Source organism: Ammodytes marinus, assembly GCF_949987685.1.
Source record: "Ammodytes marinus genome assembly, contig: scaffold_213, whole genome shotgun sequence".
NCBI classification, from domain to species: domain Eukaryota; kingdom Metazoa; phylum Chordata; class Actinopteri; order Uranoscopiformes; family Ammodytidae; genus Ammodytes; species Ammodytes marinus.
The window spans coordinates 56,911-66,910 of NW_027648377.1; the positions used below are offsets into that span (position 1 = coordinate 56,911).

At 48.4% G+C, this 10,000-nt stretch overlaps 1 protein-coding gene across 1 annotated transcript in view; it reads right to left on the minus strand.

The window, feature by feature from the left end:
* Positions 1-342: 342 nt before the first annotated feature.
* pnp4b (purine nucleoside phosphorylase 4b) overlaps positions 343-10,000 on the minus strand; it is a gene marked incomplete at both ends in the record, with an annotated part of 11,065 nt that continues 1,407 nt past the window's right edge. The window contains 6 exons of the mRNA XM_080054139.1: positions 343-480; positions 1,651-1,730; positions 3,591-3,781; positions 4,338-4,423; positions 8,005-8,094; positions 8,349-8,452. Coding sequence (XP_079910265.1) covers positions 343-480; positions 1,651-1,730; positions 3,591-3,781; positions 4,338-4,423; positions 8,005-8,094; positions 8,349-8,452 — 689 coding nt within the window. The remainder of the gene's footprint in view (positions 481-1,650; positions 1,731-3,590; positions 3,782-4,337; positions 4,424-8,004; positions 8,095-8,348; positions 8,453-10,000) is intronic.

Here is a 10,000-nt window from a genome sequence, read left to right on the forward strand (position 1 = left end):
TGTGTGTGTCTGTGTGTGTGTGTGTCTCTGTGTGTGTCTCAGTGTGTAGTATGCATAATATTCAGTGTTAATGCTCTGTGTGTCAGTGTGTATTGTATCAGTATAACATTCAGTGTGTGTGTCTCTCAGTGTGTGTTGATACTCTGCCAGAGAGAGACAGACAGGCAGACAGACAGACAGGTATTCAGTGTGTGTTGATACTCTGCCAGAGAGAGACAGACAGACACACAGACAGAGGGACAGACAGACAGACAGGCAGACAGACAGGTATTCAGTGTGTGTTGATGCTCTGCCAGAGAGAGACAGACAGACACACAGACAGAGGGACAGACAGACAGGTATTCAGTGTGTGTTGATGCTCTGCGTGCAGCGGCTGATCATCCTGGTCACCATCTCTCTGATGACCTCGGCTCTCATCTTACTGATCTGCAAAACCTCCTCATGGTTCACCTTCTCCTCCCTGCTGTAGTCCAGGGAGACCTGAGAGAGACAGACAGGTTAATACAGAGAGACAGACACCTTCTCCTCTCTGCTGTAGTCCAGGGAGACCTGAGAGAGAGACAGGCAGAGAGACAGACAGGTTAATACAGAGAGACAGACACCTTCTCCTCTCTGCTGTAGTCCAGGGAGACCTGAGAGAGAGACAGGCAGAGAGAGAGACAGGTTAATACAGAGAGACAGACACCTTCTCCTCTCTGCTGTAGTCCAGGGAGACCTGAGAGACAGACAGGCAGAGAGAGAGACAGGCAGAGAGACAGGTTAATACAGAGAGACAGGTTAATACAGAGAGACAGACACCTTCTCCTCTCTGCTGTAGTCCAGGGAGACCTGAGAGACAGACAGGCAGAGAGACAGACAGGTTAATACAGAGAGACAGACACCTTCTCCTCCCTGCTGTAGTCCAGGGAGACCTGAGAGAGAGACAGGCAGAGAGACAGACAGGCAGAGAGAGAGACAGGTTAATACAGAGAGACAGGCAGAGAGAGAGACAGGCAGAGAGAGAGACAGGTTAATACAGAGAGACAGACACCTTCTCCTCCCTGCTGTAGTCCAGGGAGACCTGAGAGAGAGAGACAGGTAGAGAGAGAGACAGGTTAATACAGAGAGAGACACCTTCTCCTCCCTGCTGTAGTCCAGAGAGACCTGAGAGACAGACAGGCAGAGAGACAGACATACAGGTAAAGAGAGACAGGTTAATACAGACAGACAGACAGACAGGTACCTTGTTGGTGATGAGAGACAGACAGACAGGTACCTTGTTGGTGATGAGAGACAGACAGACAGACAGACAGACAGACAGGTACCTTGTTGGTGATGAGAGACAGACAGACAGGTACCTTGTTGCTGATGAGAGACAGACAGACAGACAGACAGACAGACAGGTACCTTGTTGCTGATGACAGACAGACAGACAGACAGACAGACAGACAGGTACCTTGTTGCTGATGAGAGACACACAGACAGACAGACAGACAGACAGACAGGTAGAGAGAGACAGGTTAATACAGACAGACAGACAGGTAACTTGTTGGTGATGACAGACAGACAGACAGACAGACAGACAGACAGACAGACAGACAGACAGACAGACAGGTACCTTGTTGGTGATGACAGACAGACAGACAGACAGACAGACAGACAGACAGGTACCTTGTTGGTGATGAGAGACAGGCCCAGGACTCTCATTCCACAGTGTTTAGCGACGGTCACCTCAGGAACAGTGCTCATCCCTACAGACAGACAGACAGACAGACAGACAGACAGACAGACAGACAGACAGACAGACAGACAGACACCTGTTAGTTCAGTCAGAGATATCTGTGCTCATCCCTACAGACACAAAGCTGTCCAGTCACATGACAGAATATATATATACATATCTATCATATTATTATATATATTATATATACCTAACCCTATATATATATATATATATATATATATATATATATATATATATATATATATATTTACACCGTGTTCCAAATTATTATGCAAATTGGATTGAAGTGTCATAAACTTTAAATGTTTTGTTTTTAATTTAAACTCATGGATGGTATTGTGTCTCAGGGCGCTTTGGATCATTGAAATCAATCTCATACATGTGATAATCAGTTTGCCATGTGAGCCCAATCAAAGGAAATCTACTTAACAAGGACGTTCCACATGATTAAGCAGGCCACAGGTTTCAAGCAATATGGGAAAGAAAAAGGATCTCTCTGCTGCCTAAAAGCGTCAAATACCTTGGACAAGGTACGAAAACATTAGATATTTCAAAGAAACTGAAGTGTGATCATCGTACTGTGAAGAGATTCGTGGCTGATTCAGAGCACAGACGGGTTGGTGCAGATAAAGGCATAATGAGGAAGGTTTCTGCCAGACAAATTCATCGGATTAGGAGAGCAGCTTCTAAAATGCCATCACAGAGCAGCAGACAGGTATTTGAAGCTGCTGGTGCCTCTGGAGTCCCGCAAACCTCAAGGTGTAGGATCCAGAGGTTTGCAGTTGTGCATAAACCTATTATTCGGTCACCCCTAAACAATGCTCACAAGCTGAAACAGTTGCAGTGGGCTCAGGAATACATGAAGACTAATTTCCAACAGTCTGATGAGTGCCGTGCAACCCTGGATGGTCAGATGGATGGAGTAGTGGATGGTTGGTGAATGGCCACAATGTCCCAACAAGGCTGCGACGGCAGACAGGAGGAGTCATGTTTTGGGCCGGAATCATAGGGAGAGAGCTGGTTGGCACCTTCAGGGTCCCTGACGGTGTGAAAATGACCTCAGCAAAGTATGTAGAGTTTCTGACTGACCACTTTCTTCCGTGGTACAAAAAGAAGGACAGTGCCTTCCGTAGTAAAATTATCTTCATGCATGACAATGCACCATCTCATGCAGCAAAGAATACCTCTGTGTCACTGGCTGCTTTGGGCATAAAAGGAGAGAACCTAATGGTGTGGCCCCATCTTCCCCTGACCTTAACCCTATTGAGAACCTTTGGAGCATCCTCAAGCAAAACATCTATGAGGCTGGGAGGCAGTTCACATCAAAACAGCAGCTATGGGAGGCTAGTCTGGCATCCTGCAAAGATATTCAAGCAGAAACTCTCCAAAAACTCACAAGTTCAATGGATGCAAGAATTGTGAAGGTGATATCAAAGAAGGGGTCCTATGTCAACATGTAACTTGGCCTGTTACGATGTTTTTGATTGAAATAGCTTTTGATTTCTCTAAATATGACCTTCACATCCTGCAAATTCAACAAATGGCCATTTTTATTTCTTTACAACCTATTAAATGTTTTAAGACTCTGTTGTGCATAATGATTTGGAACGGTGCATTTCATCATTGGGAGGTTTGTTCAATAACATGTGCATCACACTCTAACGGCTGATGACTTCCATGAACTATTTAGGAAAATCTGTGAAAAATATAATTTGCATAATAATTTGGAACGCACTGTATAAGATAATACATTACACCAGTTTAATACACTAACCCCCTATGTGTGTGTGTGTGTGTGTGTGTGTGTGTGTGTGTGTGTGTGTGTGTGTGTGTCTCTCTCTCTCTCTCTATCTCTCTCTCTTCTTACCCACGGAGTCACAGCCCAGTATCTGCAGCATGCGCGCCTCTGCGATGGTCTCAAAGTTGGGCCCGCTCACCATGCAGTAAACTCCCTCTCTGATGAAGCTGCCGCAGCCCAGCGCAGTGCCCACATCCACGCACTGCCGCCGCAGCTCCTTACTGTACGCATCAGACATGCACGGGAAGCGGGTGCCAAAGCTATGGACAGACAGACAGGCAGGGAGAGAGAGAGAGAGACAGGCAGGGAGAGAGAGAGACAGGGAGAGAGAGACAGAGAGACAGACAGGGAGAGAGAGAGACAGAGAGACAGACAGGGAGAGAGAGGGCCTTAAATAGGTTTAATAACGCTGTGAAAACGGCCTGTTTAACATGGGAGTCAATGAGAGATTGCTCTGTTTTGGTACCACCTGCTAGTGGCCACTCGGTGAACTGCACTGTTTGTCACTTCCTCATTGGCTGCTGGTAGAACTCGCTGTGGTTTGGGCTTGGTAGTAGTACATACACAGCGGGCTAGTTAGCGTGTAAATTAGCACGAGGCTAGTGTTAGCTTACCGCTCGTTGTTGGGCCCACACAGCGGGTTAGTTAGCTTAGCATGAGGCTAGTGTTAGCAGTAGCTTAGCATTTGGCTAGTATTAGCAGTAGCTTAGCATGAGGCTAGTGTTAGCAGTAGCTTAGCATGAGGCTAGTGTTAGCAGTAGCTTAGCATGAGGCTAGTGTTAGCAGTAGCTTAGCATGAGGCTAGTGTTAGTTTACCGATCGTCGTTGGGGCCACACAGCGGGTGCTGCCCGGCGAAGCCCGGCAGGTTGATGTGGTCTTTGATCACCATGATGTCGCCGACCTTGAAGTCGGGACAGGTAGAGAGAGAGACAGGGAGAGAGAGAGACAGGGAGAGAGAGAGACAGGGAGAGAGAGAGACAGGGAGAGAGAGAGACAGGTTAATACAGAGAGACAGGCAGAGAGGTCTTTTTGTTTTGTTTTTAATGGATTGGATTTATATATCTCTTTTCAAGACACTCAAATCTCTTTACAGGGTTCCAGGTTCCATTCATTCACACACAGTCATACCGGTGGTGGTAAACTACAATAGTAGCCACAGCTGCCCTGGGGCAGACTGACGGAAGCGTGGCTGCCATTCAGCGCCTACGGCCCCTCAGACCACCACCTCAAACATACAGCAGTCATACACATTCACACGAGGCAAGGTAGGTGAAGTGTCTTGCCCAAGGACACAACAACCATGACACTGGTGGCAGAGCGGGGATCGAACCGCCAACCCTTTGATCATTGGCCGACCCGCTCTACCACCTGAGACACAGTCGCCCCACGGTTTTTGTTATGTTTAATTTTTAAGTACGGGCCCTCAATGTATTGAGGGCCCGTAATTATTACTCTCCACCATACTTCTTCTTCTTCTTCTTCTTCTTCTTACTTCTGCCGCAAATTTCGAGCTGCTACTCCTCCCACACCGTTTCACTTAGAAACGCAAAAATTTCACAGAACGTGCGTCCCTACCCCGAATGGTGTGCTATTATACAGTTTTTTGAATTTCCACTAGGGGGCGCTGTTATTAAGCCCCGACTGAAGAAAGTTTGAGAGGCCACGCCCCTCACACCGTAACTCCGATTGACTTGAAATTTCTCACACAGGTGTATGTTAGGGTGCTCTACAAAAAAGCCTCTGGGACCATATCAGTCCGCCAGGGAATATTTCCCGCTAATTAGCATAAACTAAAAAACAGGGTGTTATCCACAACTTTCTGAAATTTGACTGTATCAACACCAAATTTCTCGTGAAGCCCCGGGGGACTACAATAAACATACCAGTAAAAGATCAGTAGGACAACTTGAAAAACATGGCCGCCAAAAAGTTTACGAAGGGGCGGGGCCTATCAACAAATTGGCCATAACTCCTTAACCATAGGTCCTATCATCATCAAACTTGCTGGGTATGTGCAGAAGTCATGTGGTAGCATGTCCGTTGAAGCTTATCGAGATTAACCCATAGGGGGCGCCACAAATGCCCCCTGACTCTGATTGACTTGAAATTTCTTACACATGTACAGCTCATGGTGCCCTACAACAGTGGTTCCCAACCTGGGGTCCGCGCCCCCCATCAGGGGGCGCCAGAGATCGCAAGGGGGGTGCACAAGTTTGTCTGTGCTGAGGTTGTGACTTGTGAAAAAAAAAAAAAAAAATTGCACATTTTTTTTTTAACCTTTATTTATACAGGTATATCCCATTGAGTCCAAAGACTCTTTTCCAAGGGAGACCTGTTCCCATTTACACGTTACCATTCACACACACATTCATACACCGATAGCAGCAGCTAACTATCGACATTCACACGAGGCAAGGTGGGTGAAGTGTCTTGCCCAAGGACACAACAACTATGACACAAGTGGCAGGGCGGGGATCGAACCTCCAACCCTTTGATCATCGGCCGACCCGCTCAACCAACTGAGCCACAGTCGCCCAAACATTAAATTCGTAAAACCCCAATAACATCCAATTGGATAATCAAAACGATGTTTAATGCTAATTAAAACATATTATTGGTCCACATTTAAATTCATTATTATATGACAGCTTCACTTTACACAGAAAAAAAAAATTCTGTGAAACGTAAATGTACAGATGGTTCGTCTGTACCAAAGATGAAAACAAAACAATATCTCGAGAGATAAATCAATTTTGGTTATATGGAAGGACAGGACAGTTTACAATATTAAGCCCCTCCCCTTTACCACGTTAAGCTCCTCCCCTGTATCGCATTAGGCCCCGCCCCTTTACCATGTTAGGCTCCTCCCCTTTACAATATTAAGCTCCTCCCCTTTATCGCAGTAGGCTCCTCCCCTTTACCACATTAGGCTCCTCCCCTTTACCATATTAAGCTCCTCCCCTTTACCACGTTAGGCTCCTCTCCTTTACAACATTAGGCTCCTCCCCTTAGCACATTAAGCTCCTCCCCTTTACCGTGTTAGGCTCCTCCCCTTTACAGCATTAGGCTCCTCCCCTTAGCACATTAAGCCCCTCCCCTTTACCGCGTTAGGCTCCTCCCCTTTACCTTTATAGCCTGTCGGACCATAGGGGTCAGCCATGATTATTTTTCTCGCCGCCATTGCCCAAAATATTTACGCAGGAGCGGGGCTTATTAACAAATTGGCCATAACTCCTTAACCATAGGTCCTATCATCATCAAACTTGCTGGGTATGTGCAGAAGTCATGTGGTAGCATGTCCCTCAAAGCTTATCGAGATTAACCCATAGGGGGCGCCACAAATGCCCCCTGACTCTGATTGACCTGTATTACACTTGTACAGCTCATGGTGCTCTACAATACAGCCTCTCGGACAGTTTTTTGAATTTCCGCTAGGGGGCGCTGTTATTAAGCCCCGACTGAAGAAAGTTTGAGAGGCCACGGCCCGCACACCGCAAGTCCGATTGACTTGAAATTTCTCCCACAGGTGTATTTTAGGGTGCTCTACAAAAAAGCCTCTTGGATCATAAAAGTCAACCTGGAAATATTTTCGGCTAATTAGCATAAACTGAAAAACAGGGTTTTATCCACAACTTTGTCAAGTTTTACTTTATCAACACCAAATGTCTCACGAAGCCCCGGGAGACTGTGACGCACGTCTCCGAAAAATATTAGTAGGATAGCTTGGAAAACATGGCCGCCATTGACTAAAACGTTTATGCAGGGGCAGAGCTTAATAACAAATTGGCCATAACTAATTGACCATAGGTCCTATCATCATGAAACTTGCAGGATATGTGCAGAAGACATGTGGTAGCATGGTCCTCTAAGCTTGTCGAGATTAACCCATAGGGGCCCCCACAAATGCGAAAACCATCATTCAAAAATGCAATGTTTGACAGGCCACGCTCCTCGCCCCCTGACTCTGATTGACTTGACATTTCTTACACATGTACAGCTCATGGTGCTCTACAATAAAGCCTCTTGGACCATAGGGGTCATGGTGCTCTACAATAAAGCCTCTTGGACCAGAGGGGTCAGCCATTATTTTCTTTCTTCCCTAACTTACATGACCTGAAATACAGTGAAGTCACATTCACTCTGTGGATTTCCAACCTATCATCACCAAATTGTATACACAGCATCAGGGGACGGCCACAACTCGGGACTGGAGTTCGGAAAGCCCGCGGCGGCGGTTCGTAGAAGCGTTCTGGCCCGGCCGACGGGCGGGGCGCCGCCGAAGCGGGGATTGGCGGCCTGCGCAGGGCTGCCCGCACTTTCAAAATCTCCGCGGGATTTTCTAGTTTTATTTGATGTCTGAAATAAATGAATCACTCAGACCTTGAAGTCGGGACATTTAGAGAGAGAGACAGACAGGTAGGTAGAGAGACAGACAGATAGAGAGACAGACAGGTAGAGAGACAGACAGACAGACAGACAGACCTTGAAGTCGGGGCAGATCCCCCCCGAGGCGTTGGTCACCACCAGAGCCTCCACGCCCAGCAGCTTGAAGATCCTCACGGGGAACGTCACCTGCACAGGGACAGGTCAGGTTGGGGGGGTGAGGGTGTGTGTGTGTGTGTGAGAGTGTGAGTGTGTGTGTGTGTGTGTGTGTGTGTGTGTGCGTGTGCGGGGCTGTGTGTGTGTGTGTGTGTGTGTGTGTGTGAGAGTGTGAGTGTGTGTGTGTGTGTGTGTGTGTGTGTGTGTGTGTGTGTGTGTGCGTGTGCGGGGCTGTGTATGTGTGTGTGTGTGTGTGTGTGTGTGTGTGTGTGTGTGTGTGTTCTCACCTTACAGAGGGAATATCCTTCGTACAGGTGGAAATGTCCCTGCATGAAAACACAGGACGTTTCCTCGATCGTCCCAAACACCAGGCAGCCCTCATGACCCTGGACTGAGAGACAGACAGACAGGCAGACAGACAGGCAGGCAGACAGACAGGCAGGCAGGCAGGCAGACAGACAGACAGACAGACAGGCAGGCAGGCAGGCAGACAGACAGACAGACAGACAGGCAGGCAGGCAGGCAGACAGACAGGCAGGCAGGCAGGCAGACAGACAGACAGACAGACAGACAGACAGACAGGCAGGCAGACAGACAGACAGGCAGGCAGGCAGGCAGACAGACAGACAGACAGACAGACAGACAGACAGGCAGGCAGACAGACAGACAGACAGACAGACAGACAGACAGACAGACAGACAGACAGACAGACAGACAGACAGAAGTTAAAAGTCAAATTAAATGTTCTGTGAAAAAAGGAAAAATACTTACGTAGTTTACCGCATATATAAGGATTCCCCAAACGCTAGTAACATTCCGGAGATGAGGTAATAGTGAAATACATATAATACATATATAGTATATATACTATATATTATAGTATAGTGTATATATACAGTTGGAGGGAAAATACCCTTTGTATAAAAAAAAAGAGAATCAGAAAAGAAATGTAGTTTGTCCCCCCCCCCATGGGCCCTTAGCTCAGTTGGTAGGGCGTCCCCCCCCATGGGCCCTTAGCTCAGTTGGTAGGGCGTCCCCCCCATGGGCCCTTAGCTCAGTTGGTAGGGCGTCCCCCCCATGGGCCCTTAGCTCAGTTGGTAGGGCGTCCCCCCCCCATGGGCCCTTAGCTCAGTTGGTAGGGCGTCCCCCCCCATGGGCCCTTAGCTCAGTTGGTAGGGCGTCCCCCCCCCCATGGGCCCTTAGCTCAGTTGGTAGGGCATCCCCCCCCCCTTAGCTCAGTTGGTAGGGCGTCCCCCCCCCCATGGGCCCTTAGCTCAGTTGGTAGGGCGTCCCCCCCATGGGCCCTTAGCTCAGTTGGTAGGGCGTCCCCCCCATGGGCCCTTAGCTCAGTTGGTAGGGCGTCCCCCCCCATGGGCCCTTAGCTCAGTTGGTAGGGCGTCCCCCCCCATGGGCCCTTAGCTCAGTTGGTAGGGCGTCCCCCCCCCCATGGGCCCTTAGCTCAGTTGGTAGGGCGTCCCCCCCATGGGCCCTTAGCTCAGTTGGTAGGGCGTCCCCCCCCATGGGCCCCTAGCTCAGTTGGTAGGGCGTCCCCCCCCCATGGGCCCTTAGCTCAGTTGGTAGGGCGTCCCCCCCATGGGCCCTTAGCTTAGTTGGTAGGGCGTCCCCCCCATGGGCCTCGGCCAGCAGCGGACCCGGGTTCGATTCCAGCCCGCGGTCGTTCTCTGCATGTCACTCCCCTCTCTGCCCCATTTCACCTCTGTCTCTACACTATCAATAAAGCATAAAAATGCCCAAAAAAATATCTTAAAAGAAAAATAAAATAAATGTAGTTTACTGTAGTAGTAGTAGTTTACTGGTGTCTATAGCAGTGTCAGGGTTGGGGTTAAACCCCGACGCTGAGGTGGCGTTTTGAAAAGAGAAAACTTCCATTTTATCAGTACACGGTCTAAAGATAACTATGAGCCTGTGATTGATATCC